The sequence below is a fragment of the Ptychodera flava genome, chromosome 14 (assembly GCF_041260155.1).
Source record: "Ptychodera flava strain L36383 chromosome 14, AS_Pfla_20210202, whole genome shotgun sequence".
Lineage (NCBI taxonomy): Eukaryota > Metazoa > Hemichordata > Enteropneusta > Ptychoderidae > Ptychodera > Ptychodera flava.
In genome coordinates this window covers 31,602,788-31,623,465 of record NC_091941.1, presented here as the reverse complement: position 1 = coordinate 31,623,465, position 20,678 = coordinate 31,602,788, and the positions used below count along the sequence as shown (strand labels likewise).

Sequence of the window (20,678 nt, the reverse complement as noted above, 5' to 3'; positions counted from 1 at the left end):
TTATGTATTATTTTGCTTTTAAAAAGGCATTTTCAATTTTTTTTTCTCAAAAAACAGCCTCAAATAACAACAGTAACACATGTTTTAACATTCAACAATACACTACGTAGAATGCCATCTATCCAACAAATCCCAACACAAAAACACATAAAAGGGTTGAACTTTGAAAGTTTCTCGATAGCAAATACTGAATAAATCTGCATGGTTAATCGTTTTGTGTAGCAAATTTCAAAGAAATTGGACAAGCCCTTTCAGAGAATACAGATTTTTTGACCATGAATGGCATAAATTGCCCAAAAAGACAAATATTGAAATTTCAACACATCTATACACATCCAATCAATTTGGACATGCTGCTACAGAGAAATAGATGTTTTGATCAAAAAAGGGCAACAATTGCTCTAAAAACACAAATATGCAAATTTCACTATATTATTTAGCTTATTTTAGCTTCTCAGCTTGTCAAAATCAATTGTAAATCATGAGATATGCATGATGTTTGGTGGGGTGAATGTAGGCATTTCACCACGCAGTAGAAAGGGAAGCCAGGAAACCAAAATAGTCAATTTTCAAAACTATACGAAGCTACTGAGGAGCAAGAAGACCATGTTTCAGAGGAAGATGTGTAATCCGAAAAAATGCTCCCAAAGTGCCACCAAATAACACCATTTTAATCTCTATTTTTCAAAAGCTCCAACGGCAGGAGGGGGACACCCCCTCCTGACCACCCCCCAAAAAATACTCCCCAAGTGCCACAAAATAACACCATTTTAATCTCTATTTTTCAAAAGCTCCAACGGCAGGAGGGGGACACCCCCTCCTGACCACCCCCCGCAAAAATACTCCCCAAGTGCCACCAAATAACACCATTTTAATCTCTATTTTTCAAAAGCTCCAACGGCAGGAGGGGACACCCCCTCCTGACCTCCCCCCGCAAAAATACTCCCCAAGTGCCACCAAATAACACCATTTTAATCTCTATTTTTCAAAAGCTCCAACGGCAGGAGGGGGACACCCCCCTCCTGACCTCCCCCGGCAAAAATACTCCCCAAGTGCCACCAAATAACACCATTTTAATCTCTATTTTTCAAAAGCTCCAACAACAGCAGGGGACACCCCTATCCTGACCTCTTCCCAGTGACCGCTTGCGTGGCGGCTTGTGGTGCTTGGCACCACATGTTTGCCCTCTTTATCTTCAGACAGCGACGAACGAAAAAAAAATTATAAATCTGAAAATTTACTCTGAAAAAAAAATTTGCACAGCTAATCTCAAATGGAAAAAAAAAAATTCAGAAATTTACAATAGTAAAAAAAATTTTTCACAATTTCATTGTGACCACCCCCCCCCCTCCCAAGATCTAATGGTCCATCCCTAACGTCTGCCTAAGCATGTTGTAATATGCAAATGAACCCTTGGCGGACTGACGATAGATTCACGACACGCGTCGCGCGCACATACACTCAGCTGATTAGCTCGGGTCGGGGTAAACTTGGCCGACTTCTACGCAGCGGAGTGGAACGGAACCGTTTTGCATTATGGATGTGGTTGTTGCGAAGAACAAACGAGCAACGCTTGAGCGAGCTGAGAAGTTCATATCCCCACATTATTTCACAGACGTGAACCTGCATGGAAGGTAGGTTCTGATAATCATGGCACTGGACTCGTTCGGGGAACCAGAGGTGACAGTAGTGCACTATAGTGTATCGGTTCACAAACGACGGGGGTAGAAGAGGTTACATATTGATGCCATCCCGACGGTGTTGGACATGGGGATCAGGTGGGGGCATCGACGTCCTAATTTAAATCCAGCCTGCCCCACGTTCAGACCCGAGCTAGCTCAATCACAGTCCTTCCACCCACTGTTTACGCACTTCCCTTTTACATCAACCTGCTACATGCATAGAATCTCGCTTCCTTCCACCCATGCTGAATGCTTTATCACAATTTACTGTGAGCCCGTCTCGAGTACTCTGCAAGTCACTGAGCAATACACAGTACGCTATGGAAAAAGGATATTATTTTAAAAGGTTCATGCTGTACCCTGATATGTGGACTATATTCATTTTACAAATAAAATTTGTTTTTCGACTTCATAAGTTTTGAAAATAGTAATTTATGAATGTTGTAAATGTTATATCAGGCGTTTTAATATTTATCTGCTACTAGTGATAGATAATTTGATTTATTTACCATGTCAGATAAATCATATTGAAATATAGAGACTTGATTGACAGCTGAATTGTTCAAAGAAAAGTAATAAATCACTGAAATTATTATATATTACAGTTTACCATTCTCCGATATGTCTGTGGTGATATTGTTGTACAAATGTAGATTATAATTGTTGAAATTGTTTATAATGCTCTATTTCTAAAGTGTTCATAATTTCATACTTGGCAGCTGGGCAATGATAATTGTTACATGAAATTTTTATGAAGACGTGCCATAGTATCTGAGTTGTTTTCACCCATGGAGAATGCCTCTCTCTGTGGCTTTTAGGGTCAAATATGTTGTCATGGTAACTGTGTTTGCTTTTTTTTCAGAGTGTATCCTGAGAAGATTCCTTTGACAAACCTGAAACACTTTGCCACGGCTGATCGAATACAATACCAAGAGGCATGCAGGAGGTCATTCTCAGATGCAAAGATTGGAGAGAAATTTGGACCCCTGTGAGTAACTTGTGGTCAAGTGACCTCATTTGCAATTAAGTTTTTAGGTCAAAAGGGTAAAAAGGTAGAAGCAAAGTCCACATCATATAGTTACAATGGTCTTCCTTTCTGCATGATTTGAAGTATTTGACCGCAGTAAAAATTTTGTAATTTCATTTCTCACAAAGATTATGTTTTTTGTATCACTGAAAAAATGCAATACATGAATTTGAGCACTAGCCCAGCCAAAAGTATAGTTGCAATTATCAGTGTCAAAAAAAAAATTTTAGTCTCGATACTTTTAATTTTTTTCACCACAGATGGTCAACACACTGGTTTAAGTTAGAAATCAGTATACCTGCTAATTGGGTCGGGAAAGAAGTTCGTCTTGTATGGGATTCAGGATCAGAAGCCATGGTAAGACTTACAACCAAGAATGACTGATCATACAGTTTGCTTTGATATGGGGATAGCAATACCTAGTGATCTGAGGTCAGGGGTGCTTTTGTGTAAAAATACCATATTAGTCCAGCAGACCACGGGGGACCGTGAGCAGACCAACTGTTACTAATGCAATACTAATAATGTAGAAATGAATTATTAAGATGCTGATCAGAATCGCAGGATCATTGAATTTACCATAGAACCACCATAAATTGGGTTACTCAATCTGTGTTTATGGTAAAAATTTCCGATGCAAAATACTCATTTATGCCCCATTGCATCATTTTGTATGATATGCATAATGTGTGTCTATAGACGTATTAACCTTTTCACCACTGTTGTTTTCTCTTGCATAGTTGGACTTCAACTATGAAGGGGAGTGGTGTGTGTGTGTGTGTGTGTGTGTTAAGGGGTGATGACCTTCACAATAAAATATGGTACAATGGTTGATCAAGTAAATCCCCAATGAATTGGATTTCAGGTTGAATAGACCTTTAAAGAGACAGGTCATATACATATACTGGTGTCAAACTTCTTTGTAGAATAAACTTTTCTCAGTTCAGCATCTAGCCACTTAAGGTTGAGCTTTGCAAACACCAAAGTCACAAATGAACTGACTAGATACTTAGCAAAGAACTAAAAGCTAAAGCAAGTTACAGTAAGTTTCTGTGTCAAACTGTGCCTTGGTCTCTCTACAGTAGCAATCATAAAATGTAGGTGACTGTGAACTTCATTAGTAATGATTTGTAATTAATGTAAACAGGCTTTTCAAACATGTCTGAAAGATTTATGTTCTGATATACATTGGTAGATTAGATGATAAAATAGGGTTTTGTGCAGACCACTGACTGCCCAATGTTGCTTAAAATTTCCTCTCTAAAGACAAGACCAAAAATCCAGTGGTCATGGTCCCATCTCAATCTTTGATATATTTTTGCAGGTATGGCAAAATGGAGAACCAGTGCAGGGCCTCAGTGGAGACTGTCAACACAGGAAAGATTTCATCCTGAGTCAAAACCTCACCAAGGATGAATTGAGGTAAAAGGCAAAGTCCATCCTAACAGCCCAATCAACTAAACTTGTTGCTTTCCTGAAATGGTCCTGGAAATTGACAATACAGTGTGTGGTTAATTTTGAGTCAAAGCTATCAGTGACGACTTAATGCAAAATGAAAATGTCTATTCCAGCCACCTTCACGTTCAATGTTTCCTTGAACAGTACATTTTGATTCTTTGTAGCAAATTTTCATAATATCTTATTGCTAAGAAAATTCAACAATAATGCAGAAAATCTGCAATCATAATTACTATTTCTCAATTATTAACATAATATAATCATCATAAAGATACATCAATGATCATATAGATATTATATAATTGTTATCAATATTGTCTCTAATGATAATATTTTTTGCAGGCAAACACTTTACATTGAGATGGCCTGCAATGAAATGTTTGGAGGTGGCAATGGTCTGATTAACCCACCTGATGAGAACAAAGAGTTCCAGTTATCTACTGCAGAGATTGCTGTGTTTGACAGGGATGTTTACAACCTAATAACAGATTTTGAACTTCTGATTGGCATGGCAAAGGTAACTGAATATGGCTATATCTATGAATGTTCAATTAATTACTCTGTTAAGACTGAATTCCAAAAATATATGCGAAAAATGTAAATGGTAACTTTTTTCTATGTTTGAGACGGACAAGGAAAATCACATGTCACATGCAACTCAGTTTTTGCAGCACATTTTTCTACGAAGTAATTTTATTACAAACATTTCAGTTCTGGAATGATATCTGTGTGTAGAAAACAAACATGTCCTACACTGTGCAACTCAATATTTTTGATTTAACGTTTACCATTAATGTACATTAAAACAGTAGCTGTTACTTTCTGTTTTTGAAGGGCCATAATATTAAAATCGTCATTGTAATATCACTTCATACTGTTCTTTCAAACATGTGAAACAGACATTAAAGATTACAAAAAATATATTTCATCTTAATGTAATGGGAAGGGAACTTTAGTTCTTAGTTTAAGAGTGCCATCGTTAAATTTCATTAAGTATTATAAAATCAAAGTTTCACTTCAAAGGCAATGCCATACCCACTTTCAAGGGTGAACTCCTTTTCATGTTTTCTGTGATCAAAAATTAGGAAATTTTGCTTATTGCAGATTAAAAATCTTTTCATCCTATTTCCTACTTTTAGCATTTGTCAGACGAAGACCAAAGAACATATCAGGCACTGTACACTGCTAACAAGATGGTGAATGTTTGTAAAATTGACAATCCTAAATCCTACAAGGAAGCCCATCAGATTGCATTGAGTTTCTTTGCTGAACGAAATGGTGATAGCCAGCACACAGTGCATGCCATGGGACACTGTCATATTGACTCTGGTCAGTACTTTCATCCACACACACCATGAATCTGAACAAGCTTGGTGAAATGTGCCTGTCAAGAAAATCCTGTTTGTTCGTCTTTGAAATGTTCTCCAGATAGTGTATGGAAAAAGATTACGCCATTTGTGTTGAGAAATGAGAATAAATTATGAAATATACAATATTTACATTATGACATGTAAAAAAGGCCAACAATATGCAATGCCGAGAAAACTACACAAATACATGTGTAAGTGTACTAATTTATATCACACTTAATTGTTCAGGAAGTCCTTGCTATTACCTTCTCTCTTTAACCTTTGTTTGCAAGAGTTCAGTGTTTCCATTTATGAATACCTTTCTTTTCTCTGTCATCAAATCTGATCTGTACAAAAATTATCAGTACCTTTGTAGTGTAACTTTAGACATACAAGATAAAGTATCCCTTGAATATCTAGAACTAAACTACATCTGTTGTTGCTTTTCCATTATTTGAGTAACAATTAAATTGCAAGGAATGTGCTGTTAGAATATTTGCCTCATATTTGTTCATGATACAATTTACTAAAAATCTTTCTTTTGTCAAAATTAAAAATGCAGTCTCAATTTTGATCACACCCAGTTAACCTACTGATCATTGAACATAGCAGATAAGATTCCATCCTTTTTGCTTGCCCAGCATGGCTTTGGACGTATGATGAAACCAAACGAAAGTGTGCCAGATCATGGTCAGCCACCATTAGACTGATGGATATGTACCCAAGCTACACCTTTGTATGCTCTCAGGTGAATGTTTAGTATTTCTATCTTTCAGTTGATATGCTAATTGATGGAATTTCAGTTTGTGGAACTACCGGTATTTGTTTTTTGCTAATTATGTGTCATTGGTGAATTAACTAGAGCATTAGAGGCAGTAAAATTCACGAGGCATAATAATTTATTTTCCTGTAAATAATTATGTTCAAAAATATTTTGTCTTCTAGGCCCAGCAGTATGAATGGGTGAAGATCAACTATCCTGGTCTTTATGAAAGAATGAAGGAAAAGATCAAAGCCAGCAGATTTATTCCAGTTGGAGGATGTTGGGTTGAAATGGACGGCAATGTTCCCAGTGGGGAATCATTTGTTAGGCAGTTTCTTGTTGGACAAAAATTCTTTCAGAAGGAATTTGGAATCAAGTGTAAAGAAGTGAGTCAAAGTTACTTATGTCTGTGGTAAATTTTTTAATTTTTTTTGTCTGTTTCATTTGTTCATTTTTAAGTCACTAATGAAAACTTTAAGTGTTTTGAAAAGAATAGAGAGCACAAATTAAGTTTGGCAGAATGCCAATAAAAAATCCACTGCATCTTATGCATGTGAGAACTGTACAAACTCTTTGGGTATCAATAGCATCAATTATTCTAATGACATAGATCTTATCTTAAACTCTTCCTTGATTTCCATATGGAGACAGACTTAGCTTTGTGACACAAATATGAAACTATAAACAATGAAGAGGGAAGAGAAGACGTGTCTGTAGGTTGATGGAATGTGTCCCAGCAAATAAAGTTATGATCTCGCTTTTACTTTGCAGTTCTGGTTACCGGATACATTTGGCTACTCAGCTCAGCTTCCACAAATCATGAACAGTGCCGGAATCAAACGATTTGTCACTCAGAAACTGAGTTGGAATCTAGTCAACAAATTCCCAGTAAGTGCATTTCTATCAATATCTGTATTATAGTGGCATAGGCAACTGTGTATATTCCAAGTGAAATGTACAAGAAGTCATACCGGAATACTCAGGCACTCCATTGTAACTATGCATAGCTACATGGCATGTTAAAATTATAAATTGCCTTTCCCAACCATTTTACATTGAGAGTTTATCATCTGTTGTATAAGTATGCATTTTATTCATATTTCTACAGCAATGAATCCAAATAAAATTATTTCTTTCATACATATAGCTTAATTCTGCTTTGGAAATTAAAACATTGCATACTTATACAACAGATGATAAAATCTCAATGGAAAATGATCATGTATTGACTTGCCATTGCGTGATTGCAGTTTATCTATTATGTTGATATCAAAAACTGTCATCATTGAAAACATTCCATAAATACTGAGTAATTATAACACCAGTTTCAAGAACACAAGTACAATTGAATACAATGCCTTTTTTTTTCATTTTCACAGCATAATACATTTACATGGGAAGGTATTGATGGTTCTAAGACATTGGCACATTTTCCACCAGGTGATAATTACGGCTTACAGTGTAGGATAGAAGATGTAAGTCTCCTTCTTGAAGTCTTGCACTGCTGCTGTGTTTATTTACGATATTTTATTGTGTCTGAAAAATTGCGTAAATACCACTCTTAACATACCAGTACCCACTTTATTAATTTTATGTCTGTGATATCAGAAAGTGATTAAAGTTATTGTCCGATTGGTTTGATTTCAAAAAGATCAGCACAAAATTCATGATCCTTATTTAAAGTGATGCAATGATTGTTGTTGAAGGTAGGATAAGTGTTTGTTGACAAAGAATTTGTTTGAAATGAAAACATATACATCTGAGATCCTTCAGATGATCTCCATATGAAGTCCTGCATCATCTTAGAGGGCTTAACAACATCGTTTACCATGGTTACAAACAGAGTGTTTACTTCATCTTCTGTTGATAGTCCACCTCATCATTATTAGTGTCGTTGTCAGTCAACAAATATGGTCTACAATTTCACATTTGCTTTTTCATGAATCAAATGACTTTAATATATAAGCCAACTGACAGTGACTGTTTATTATCTCAAATCAATATTTCTTTAACTCATCAGCTGTTGAAGACATTGAAAAACAACAAAGACAAGGGGAGGGTGAACTCTGGAATGATGTTGTATGGTTACGGTGACGGCGGAGGAGGACCAACGTAAGTTAAAATTTCTTCTACGTTTAAATTATACATGTTCAAGTTATACGCTGCTTTTAGTGTACAAAATGTCTCAGGATGTTTCCACAATTCTGCCCGTTACTGTTGTAACCATCATAAATTCCCCTTCCTAATGTTTGTTGCCTTGCAACCTTATTTCTTTGGAAAGTTGTTTCTAATTTCTCTGAAGGTGTAACTGTGTTGAGCAATCTTGTGGAGGTATCTCACTTGTCATACACCAGATAACATCACTAGTTTTGTGACTACAATATGTCATGTCATTCTGACATTACTCACTTTAGCCGATGATAACATTTTAGCCCACATAAAGTTCCTTTTGCTAAAACTTTCACCTATTGCTCTTCTGCTGTAGAATAACTTTAATTATACAATTACGTCCTTTATCTATCATGAAGTTTATTTTTTGTTCATTATTTGTTTGTTTGTTCATTTATTTATTTATTTATAATTTATTTATTTATTTATTTATTTATTTTGATACTTTTATGCTAGCAACTTTCACCGAACAACATTGATAAGAAAGAAAGAAAGACTAATATGAAAATTATTTCATTTACAGGGAAGACATGTTAGAAAGACTTGAGAGGCTGCAGAATGTAGATGGATTGCCAAAGTAAGTCTTACTGTTGATATCCTTGAAAGAAAGTCATGGTACCTGACATGGTAACACTATCCACTTAGAATGTACCTCGGGGACAGATATTTGGACACACAAACTTTTAAAATTCTTATTTCTAACATACCACTTGTGGGGGTTCATTTCAAAGCTCTTTGTGTAAGAAAACTTTCCACTGGCTTAGTTTTTCGAAATTCAGAAATTTTATTTTTCTCCATAGATTTGATATAGGGATGGCAGCCAAATATTTGTTTCTCTAGTACCAAATTTGCTGATGCATAGTGACCCCCGCTTTTTATTCTTGATTTTGAAAGAGAATGGTTGAAAGACTCCTGAAGGAAAGTTTGAGCAAAAGTTGAAGTCTTTCACTTTCGAGGCACATAACTTTAAAGTTGTTAATGGGATCACATTGTCTTTTACTGATTCAATAGATTGCCATTGATTAGTTCTCAACACTTTCAATGTCAAAAATATTCATATTATACACAGTTTCTGACATGGAATTTGTACATGTTATCATAACTTGGAAACATGATTTACTTTCTTTAATTAATTAAAGTAATAAAGTAATAATAAAATAATATAACATAATAACATACTGGTAATAAAGGATTCAGAAATAAAATTATACTTGAATGAAAGTATTAAGTTTTCTCCAGTCATAAAAAATTGGTACTGCTAGTTAAAGTAGTGGTACTATTTCTAGTGTGAAGGTGATTATAGTAACATGGCATAATAATTGCATCTGACAAGAAATGTAAATAAAATGTAAAAAACTAATACTTGATCATATGCATTAAGTTACTTTCTTTTTGTATTCCAAGATGAAATGGAAATGTCCATTTAGTAAAGGTGCTTTTTCTCCATGTTGTGCAAAATAGATCTACACACATCTGAAATGCCTCAGTTGAATAATTTGAGGTTGGTAATTACCGGTAGTTCCCGTCTTGTTTTTTTCTTGTCTTAAAGGGTTACATATTCAACTCCAGATAAGTTTTTTGAAGATGTTGAAAAGAATTCCCATGATCTATGTAAATGGACTGGTGAACTCTATCTAGAGCTGCATCAGGGTACTTTCACTTCACAAGCCAAGGTAGGTAGACAGCCTTCCCTTGAATCCCACTCTGATGTCTGCTGTGTGTAATTAAACATTTAAACTATCATTATAATGTGCTTTGCTGGAATCCGGCAATCTGATTGGCTGGAGCCGGGGTTTATATTCTCACAAGAAGACCTGCGCGTTGCATAACATTTTGAGCTCGCGCAAATTCGAACGTCAACTTGAGAGCTCAACGCGGCGTAATGTCGAACAAGTCTATGGCTTCAGATTGATTTTGATTGTTAAATTTTAGTCTAGTGCAGCTTGACGAACCAACAAATGAAGAGTTTCTGTAAGCAGTGGAGGTTATGTTACACAACAACATAATTTTTAGCTACTATAGACTTTAGTCTATAGAAGCTATTGGGATGGGTATCCGTCCGGCGTCCATCGTCAGTCTGTATGTATGTATGTATGTATGTATGTATGTATGTATGTCCGTTTGTGAGGCGTCCGTCCACTCAAATATATTGAGAACCGCAGTACTTACTGATTTGATATTTGTTGTGTAGATTAAAAATATGATTTTGAGAAACTATTTTTTTTTATTTTATGATATTGTTGAAAATAGGCAAATTAATGCCAAAAAAGGTGTTTTTGGTAAAAAATCTTCTTCTTCATAACCGCTGGTCAGACAGCTTTGTTATTTGGTATACAGGTCCCTAGGGATAACCCAACTTAGATTTGTTCAAATTGTGATGAAATATGCAAATGTGTGTTTTTAAGGAATTTTTTTGTCATTTTTGGTCAAAATTTGACTTACATTGTATGGAATTCTTGTACTGTATAAACCCTATCAATTCACCCAGAAAAAAATAATTAATATGATTTTAAATAATTGAATTAATTAGGAAATCATCAAAGCCAAAATAATTTTAGTGTGGAATTATCAGAAAGTTCAACTTTTTTTGACAGTTCATAGTGAAATGCTTACCATCTTGGAGGATTAAAACATGTACCGGTAAAGGCAACTTTCCTGAATCCCAACTTTGATATATTCTGAACCACCATTTATGTTATCTAAAAGAAATTGCTCATAATAGTTTGTCATGATAGGGTGGTCAAATAAATAGAGATAGAGAAAGTTCTAATTTCCATTTATGGTTGACTTGGTAAGGATAAAATAAGATTACTTTTTGAGGAAAAAAACAGAGTGGTCAATTAAAAGAGTGGTCAAAGTGATGGGGTTTTTATGGTAAAGCTGGGCTGTAAGATTCCTCATGTGCTATTTATAGCACTTATGCAATCTGTGTAAACAGTGCAATGAAAGTGTAACATGATTCCTTATAATGCTTTTGATGACCTTGAACTTCTTAAGTTTCAAACATTTGTCTCTTCAGTGTGCTTTCTCTGAGTACGTACAGTCTCAACTTATTCAACAGAACTTACTTACAATGTTAATTTGAAAGTTAAAATGTGCTTGGTTAATAGGATGAAAATAATATATTAAAAGATAACCAGCTCAAGATTCTTTATAACCTGACAGATATGCTGTTTTTTATGACGTAAATCTTGATTTAAGCAAGTCTTGTTTACTTTAATTAGAATGTAATTAACTCTCGTTTATTTGCTATTATAGACTAATATAGTCTGATGAAATATGCAAATCTGTATTTTTACGGAATTTTTTTCCATTTTTGGTCAGGCCATTCTGAAATGAGCTATCAAAGATATCCACCTTCTTCATCAATACATGTGTCACAAAAGGTTATTCTCTACATAACACAGCAGAGCTCTGTCAACTGTTGAGTCGCTTGTTTTTTCAAAACTGCTGGTCAGACAGCTTTAATATTTGGTTTACATGTCCCTAGGATGACCTTAGTGAGATAATTTCATACAGTCAGGAATTACTTAATTTTGTATCCATGTCTATAGTAGCTTCAGGGACTTTGGCCCTATGTTTAAAGTTTTTTGAGCGTTTTTTTGAAGTAAATTCTTCAAGTTGGATGTCTAATCGCGATATCGATGCGTTGCGTAAACCGTATTTATGAATTCAACTGTGCACGGCAGCGCGCGTTCTGAAACGTTCTTTTTTTAGAGTTTGTATGCGGCTGGGCGCTCCTGAACTCTCGTTCCAACTTCGGCCCTAAATAACGACATTGTCCACTTGTTTTTAACTTAAGCATATTATAATGAGGTTATAATCGGTGCGCTCGGGTATTTGGTTGCGGATATAAGACCTCTGGGGTGAAAATTAGCATATTTTTGGTGAAATAATCACCTCGCTTCGCTCGGTGATTATTTCCCGCCAAATATGCTAATTTTCGCCCCAGAGGTCTTATATCCGCAACCAAATACCCTCGCTTGCCGTTTATAACCTCTAATGATTATCTTGTGGTTGATGTTCATGAATTACCACAAGCAGGCCAAAAGACAGCTCTCGGTATCTTGCATGATAGGTCAATACAACTCTTCTAGGTCATTTAGTTTCGATGAAAATATTTTTGAAAGGAACTAGTACATTGTATATGAAGGGAGCTTTTGCATAGTTTCAGAATTTTATTGTTTGCTAAAAGCAAGGTTTATAGTAATTTGTTGTCAATTTGTATATGCCACAAGTGTACAAATGATTACATTTAATACATTATAACATTTAAATATTTTTGTAGTTCTGCTAGTTCCATTGTTTGTCATACGTGTGAATCTGAATTATGACTGAAGTCCCTCAGGCTTAGAAATTCACTTGAGTGGTTGGTGCTATGATAACTGCTATTGTACTATTGATATTAGGACTGCAGTCATACAGTTATTTGAAAAGTATTTGGCTGACTTCCAAATTTCTAAACCCTGAGTTTTTTGTAACATATCTATTTGAGATCTGATATTAAAATGTAAAATTTGTTTGAGCACATGTAAGAACTTAAAACATAGTCATGTTTACATCCAAAAGAACTGTGCAAAAAGTAAGTGTGCTTTGGTACCCTGGTATATCATGTATGTGGATTTTTTGGTGCAGATCAAGTGGTACAACAGAAAACTGGAATTTCTTCTTCACAACCTTGAATTCATATCAACTGCTGCCTGGGTTAAGAATACATCCTACAGATATCCACAACAAGAATTATCTCAAATGTGGAAGAACTTCCTTCTCAACCAGTTCCATGATGTGCTCCCAGGAAGTTGCATAGATTTGGTAAGTCAGATTTGACCAATGACTTCTGACCTCAGCCAGTTCACAATTGATCTGTAATATTACATGGTGATTAACAAAAGTGGACTTTATAAGGCAATTTCTTGAGTAATCTGCCGACCTACAGCATGAGTCCAGTGACAACAGAATTTGTAATGCATTATGTGTTTGCTGAAAATGCAGGTTGCAAAGGATGCCATCAGGTTCTATGAAGAGATTGAAGTGAAAGCAGAAGCTGAACTGAAGAAAGCTTGCATGGCACTGTCTGCTGTCACCGATAAGGTACTATCAACATCTTGACATCAAAAGCATCCATCTCTGAGCAGGATGAAACAGTCATCTTGGATGTGGTTAAATGGGAAAGCAGTTGTCCAGTGGAGTGTCTGTGTATCTGTGTATGCAGGAAATTTGTGTTGCATTGAATTTAAAGTCAAAATACCAGTGTCTCTTTGTCTGAAACTTTCATAAACCATTTGATATTGGTCCCTGGTTGTGACGCCTGAAAATGCTTGGTATTGATTATTTGGTAAAAACGGAGTTGATAATGATTTTTATCAAGAAGACATACAGTATATCAAAGTTGATCTGATTCTGATAGAATAGCTGCTCAATGGTCTACATATCTAGTGCACATTGTGTAGGGTCCATGGCTGTACTTGCTTTTTATTCTCCACAATCAAATAATATTTTCATCTGAAAAGACGTTAAACCGGTGCTTCTTTCATATCCATAGTGCCACGTAGTTCAATATCTTGTCCAGAGTTCACATAAACGTAATTATTAGCAAAGTTTCAGTCCTGACAACCTAAGCACAAGGGCAGTATGACAATGAAATTAACATAAATGTTCTTCCATACGCCTAATCAGACCAGCACACAGCCATCATTGATGGTCATCAACACTCATTCATGGGAAAGAGTGGAAGTGGTAGCCTTGCCAAGCAGTGATGAGAGAGAAACGCCAGCCAAAAAGAAACAGAAATTATCGTCTTCATTGGCAGAAGTTACAGAAAATGTACAATACGGTTGGTATTGGATACGACAGTTTTGTGATCAGCAGTGTTAGTTAGTGAAAGCCATTTCTGTAGCCTTTTTGCACAGCCTAAAAGTGTCTACTGAGAAATTCACTTGTAATTTGTCTTCGAATTAAATCCATCCAAGTACAAATTTTCAGTTTTATCACCCTAAAATTGCTGCTGTATAGGTTGATTCCCAACGATGAAGGTGAACTATTTTTATTGTTTACATGTTGCAGGAGAATGTAACATTTTGACTTAAATCCATCCAAGTACAAAATTCAGTTTTATCACCCTAAAATTGCTGCTGTATAGGTTGATTTCCAACGATGAAGGTGAACTATTTTTATTGTTTACATGTTGCAGGAGAATGTAACATTTTGACTGTTCTATCCTACTCTTATCATAGTATGGCATTAACAACATGCCCTACAGGAAATTTTTTTGAATTCAAATTCACTACAACTTACAGCTGCGGTAAAGGCATCACCATACGGGATCAGTCACCTGATAGAAATTGATGTGGAGTCTGTGAAGATACAGCAGGACACGTCTGGTCTGATCTATTTGCAAAATAAACACATCACAGCCCAGATTGATCAGTGCGGTAGACTATGCTCACTGCTTCACCATGCAGCTGACAGGTAAATTATCATCATCAGTGTGTTTGTTATCACTGTCAGTAGGCGATAGATCCACATTTTCTGGTGTCATCTTGTGTCTGGTATGTGGAAATGAAATTCATTGGTGCATGTATCGTTAATTGATCACTTTCAATGAATGAAATCAACCCTCCACCATCATTGAAGGGTCATCTATCTACCATGATTGTGAATTTCCACACAAAGAATTTGATTTTGAAACATACACGTGAACTTGAACATTAATTCATAACATAAACAACATCTTACTCTTTTCTTCTGAAATAAATTCAAATAAATTATACTATGAAGAATTTGGAAGGAAAAAATAGCAGTAAAGGGCAAGTTTATGTGTCTGTCAGGCCCTTGTACAAGTTGATAGCTACTTCATAAAGCATTTGAAAACTGCAGTGCGTATCATGCAGTTTTCTTAAAACAAACTTACAAGTCAATGTGATAGAAAAGTAGCAACTTTGTCTTTCTTATGAAACTGAAGAACTTGAATTTGTCACAAAGGTTATCATGAATGGTGATTGCTTAGGTTACAATGTACAACTTTTCCTTCCTAGGGAAGCTATAGCACCCAGTAGCTATGGCAACCAGTTTGTTATCTTTGACGATGTTCCACTTTTCTGGGATGCATGGGATGTGATGGATTATCATTTGGAGACAAGGTAGGTGATCATGAAATGACGTTAAAAACTTTCCTATCTCACAAGAGACAAGCGTCAGCCTGAAAGATCATTCATGTTTCAAGAGAAATGATATCAGTAATGATCAGAAACTGTCAATTTAACATGAAAATTCAGGGACATGGTCGGACTTTTGTTTTTATAAAATTTTAAAGAGTTTTTTCAGATTTCTTGGTCACTTCGTTTGATATGTTTTCTTTCAGAACAGCGATCAGTACAGTGAGAAAACCAGCGCAGATCATTGAGAAGAACAAGCTGAGATGTGCAGTCAAGGTGTCCTTACAAATATCAACGGACAGTTATATCGAACAAGTCATTTCATTGGATGCCACATCAACTTACCTGAAAATGGACACCAAGGTTTAACTGTGTTTTAATAGATAATTTTGTAGGTTTAGATCTTGCTCTGAAGTTTAAAATTGAAAGCAAAGGTCGAGGTCAAATTGACCCTAGGATGATATGAACATTAGCTTCACAATTTGAAACATATTCTATGGTATGATGTTATTGTCACATGTGATGATTGCGCCAGGATTCCATTATTTAGGCTCTTGTTCAAGACTAAATATATAGTATTTCAAAATGTCGGGGACATATAAGAATATGGCAACAAGGGAGGAGAGGGGAGTGACCAGTCATTCTTGCAAGAACAGGAGGAAAGTTTCAAATTTGAATACACTTCATTTGTTATTTCTCTTTCAGGTACATTGGAAGGAGAACAGAAAATTTCTTAAGGTTGAGTTCCCAGTGACTGTTCGATCCATGCAAGCTACCTATGAAATTCAGTTTGGACATGTGCAAAGGCCCACGCATGGTAACACATCTTGGGATTCGGCTAAGTACGAGGTAAGTTGACATATTTTAGGATTAGGCCAGGTATGAGGTAAGTTGACATATCTTGGGATTTGGATGGTATGAGGTATTTGGCAAGTAAATCAGAGATTTTGCTAATTAGCTTTGAAAACTGTAAGTTATTCTTATGGAAAGTGATATTCTGGCAAACATTTGTCTCAGAATTACAGGAACCACAGCCAGTAAGCCATCCTCACACATGACTAAATGCCAAGTCACTGCACCTTTTTTAGAAGAAAAACACAGAAACTGTGTGAAGCAACAGTTAAATTGGGTCCAGCCCCCTCAATATGAAATCAATGAAAAAATGACAAATATTTCACAGTAGTGTCCACATGACACTTTGCTTTATTGTCAGTTCCCACAGAGTTCTAAAGACAGAGACTGTGTTTGAAGTATTCAGATTTGTAAATGTGATGTCAGGGCTGTACATTGATACATCTCTTCACAGCTTAAGTAATTTATCCTTGACCTTGATAGGTGGTTGGTCACAAGTGGGCTGATTTGTCTGAACACAACTGGGGAGTTGCTGTATTGAACGACAGCAAGTATGGACACTGCACTCAAGGCAATGTCATCAGACTCTCCCTGTGAGTATTCCGTAATTTAAAACTGATGCATGCAGGAAGGAATTTCTGTTTTAATGACGACACTCTGGAAATGAAAATTCTTATATGTAAATCCACTGTCCCATTCAAGGCCTGGTTGGCAAAATGAAAGCTGACTAGAAGACAGTGGAACATGATGCATGTCAACATCAACTTGAATTGACCAATTTTCTCTGTCGGTACAATATCAGAACAGAATTCCAAAGACACAGATTCCAGTCTTCCATAGGTCACATTTTTCCCTCCCATAAAATGCATTACAATCAGAATCAGATACAGCTGTGAGATTTCACTTGTATACTTGTTTTACTTTTTTGCAATGTACTTATCATTACATTATGGATACAATATGCTTTCCACAATTGGACAAACAAATTCACCAGTGGTATGAGGTCTGCAGTCACTCAAGTTCTTGCTCTCAACAGTAAATGTGCCATTCCACAAGTCCAACAAATTATTGACTTCCAATGAACTTGTGTAATAAACAATTGACTACAACTCCAGCAAACTAGACTGAAAGATAGCTGAACTCTCATTGATACTGATCTGGAAACCATGGCACCATAGTATATCTGAAACGATTTGCCGAGGCCTTGTAGCATGACTCCGTCAAAACTGATTGTATTTCCAGGTTGAAGGCGGCCAAGGCACCAGATGCCAATGCTGACATGGGATACCATGATTTCACATATGCAGTCTTTCCACACACAGGTGTGTTGCAATAACTTTGACATCCATTCATTAATCTGAAATAAATGACATCAAGGGCAATAAAACTGTAAACCCTAATGTAAGCATAAAGTAATTGATACTTTTCAGGTGAATAGAATTTAAATATTAAAAGTTAATCATTATGAAGGGAAAATATGGAAAATTTTAAAGAAATCGCTGATGAGAATGTGTTGATGGCAGAGGGAATGGTACATGGCAGAGGGAATGGTACATGCAGAGAATTATAGTGTCAAAGACAATCATACAAATTTGTAATTTGAAATGAAAGAGCCATAGTATGATTAGAATTTACATTCTTTGAGTCATTTGCAAAAAAAGAATGGTTTCTTTGTGATGAAATGAAACCTCATACCATGAAATATATTTTTTCTTTCAAATTCAAAGGAACCCTGCAAGATGCAGGTGTGATTCAAGCTTCATATGACATGAACAATCCTCTCCAACTCTTGCCAAGTGATGGCGCTCTGACACAAGCCTCAGCATCACTCTTCCAAGTTGATAATGTTGCAGTTATCTTGGAAACTGTCAAAAAGGTAAAAAATATTCTCAACCATGTAAATGTTAAACTCATAAATGTGAGAGATTGTATACGTATCTTGCAAGTGTGAAGACCACTTCCTTTTGAGATAAATCTAACTCTGACTGTGTACAGGAAATTCCTGGAAAATAGCAAATGGACATTCCAGCAAAGCAAAATAGTACATGCTTTATTAAATGATCATGTTTTTGTGTACATGTGGTATATCTCAACTCTGATCTTGGCAAATCAAAACTGATAATTATTTGAATTACCGTAAAATTTCACTTCCCTGTTAGAGACCTGAAATAAATCTGTAATACAAGCACTAGTGTCTTGCTCCTATTTTGCCCAGAAAAATAACAGTTTAGAAATGCATGATTCAAATAAATAACATTTACTTTGTAACTATTTGCAAGACCACCTGAAATGAATTTGAAATTACCTGAATGTGTATACCTATTTGTGAATCGCTGTCGGCATTGAGATTAAATTTTGTTGTGGTTTATGTTTATGTTCAGGCTGAAGATATTGATAACGCTATAGTGTTGCGTCTGTATGAAGCGTATGGCAGCACAGTTACAGCCAAGGTATCAAGCCAGCTACCAATCAAGACTGTTCGAAGGTATGCTATCAAAAAAAGTACCTTTCGGTGAGCCAGTGTCACAAGATTTGTTATTGGAAGCACAGACAGTAGAGTTTCTCTAAATTTATGTTGGAAGTCAGAGTGATATTTCAAACAGTGCCATGCATTTGTTCCATGGAAGTCATAGCATATCATGTGTGATATACATGAATATACCAATCAAGTCTGAGAATAATAATCAAAGGCCTGGTATGAAAATAGATCTATTAGTATATATTTGGTTGTTCTGCTTTCATTCTCCATAACTTCATTATTATTTCCGTCATCCACTGATCAATCCGACCACTAACAGCAAAAACAATGAGACCCTGGGAAAAATAATTGATGATCCAAGACTCTGGACCATTTGACTTGCTCACCTCTTATTTTAGATGTTACTTGGATCTAGAGATCACTGAAGGCAAAGCAGAAATGTTTTGGTCATTTTCAAGATGGAGCCAGACTCATCTGGTCTGACTCCATTTGATAAGTAAGGTTTGCCTGAAATGAACTGCAGTATCGACAACTGTTTGTTTCATTATATCAGGCAAGCTTGGTAGTATGAACTGGCATGTGCTTCTCCATGTCACAAAATATCATCTTGATTGTAAAAGAACATCTTTTGTTATTTATTTATTGCATAACTCCATCATTTCATGTTCTTTTCTTTTCTCAACCTTCGCAGGTGCAATATTTTAGAAGAAGAGCTTGATGGAAATGAAGTGAAATGGAACAATGGAAGTGTCAGTCTGTCTTTTTCACCATTCCAGATTGTGTCACTCCTGGCATTCATTTAAAATGGATCCAATGTTCTTTTGTGTTGCAAACTCACATTAAAATGAAAAGTATACTGAAGTTTTCTCATTGTCAACCATGTCCCTAGGTACACATAATTAAGAAAACCCAATTTTTTAATTGCTTAAGATTCATCATCATTTTTTATTCTTCTAGAATTCAAACTGGCTTTCAGAGAGTGGTTAGGTTTACATATTTCATGCAAAATAGACCGTGCCCCAAATCTAACATATTCTGATAACAGGAGAGCAGAATTTGACTATTGACCTGCGCATCCTAAATTTTAAAAAATAGGTCCACACCACTCTTGAGAACAATGGGTTTGGGCTAAACCATGATGATAACAGGGTGAAACCGATCAATGAGTCATTTTATATCTGATTATATATCCATATCTACGCATAAAGCCATGTCTATAGATTTGGAAACTTTGAAATGAGCAGTCTTTCAAGACTTGCACTTTATTGAAATTTCTTGCCCTTGTGAATTTTTTCTGAAATTTGTAACCTGTCAGCTTCCATGAAATAGCACAAAGTGCTGAATACTTTTTGAGTGGGAAATAAGCCTTTTCTCTTTATTTTGGTAATCAAGTAAGCTGTAACATCTTGACTTGTCACATTGGAAGATTTTAAGACTAACATACATTCTCCCTGTGTTTGTACAATATACATATTCTAATGGATGTACAAGATGTTGGTTTGAGAATTTGAAATGCTGAAACATCATTGGAATTAATTCGGGATAATTGGACATTCATAGTCTTCAAATTTCTCAAAATTGTTAGGTGCCCTATTGCTGAATGTTGCAATATTACAAAATACTCATCAAAACAAGTTTATTACTTAAAAAGAAAACCAGATGAGCTTACATTTGCAGATTAAACCACCGTAACTTCACCATCCAATTATCCCAAATTAGTTCAAATCATGTTCTGAGTACACAGA

General features: G+C 35.7%; 1 protein-coding gene across 1 annotated transcript; it reads left to right on the top strand.

Moving 5' to 3' along the window:
* Window positions 1-1,434: 1,434 nt before the first annotated feature.
* Window positions 1,435-20,390, top strand: LOC139150158 (alpha-mannosidase 2C1-like). The gene is made up of 25 exons (XM_070722342.1): window positions 1,435-1,634; window positions 2,545-2,670; window positions 2,970-3,066; window positions 4,034-4,131; window positions 4,510-4,684; window positions 5,307-5,496; window positions 6,158-6,264; window positions 6,462-6,665; window positions 7,051-7,167; window positions 7,659-7,754; window positions 8,300-8,391; window positions 8,972-9,025; window positions 9,998-10,121; window positions 13,084-13,260; window positions 13,441-13,539; window positions 14,125-14,281; window positions 14,745-14,916; window positions 15,483-15,587; window positions 15,809-15,965; window positions 16,308-16,451; window positions 16,938-17,047; window positions 17,697-17,776; window positions 18,182-18,330; window positions 18,836-18,939; window positions 19,625-20,390. The coding sequence occupies exons 1-25, from the start codon at window positions 1,537-1,539 to the stop codon at window positions 19,734-19,736; spliced, it is 3,144 nt and encodes a 1,047-aa protein (XP_070578443.1). The 5' UTR covers window positions 1,435-1,536; the 3' UTR covers window positions 19,737-20,390.
* The last annotated feature ends 288 nt before the right edge of the window (window positions 20,391-20,678 follow it).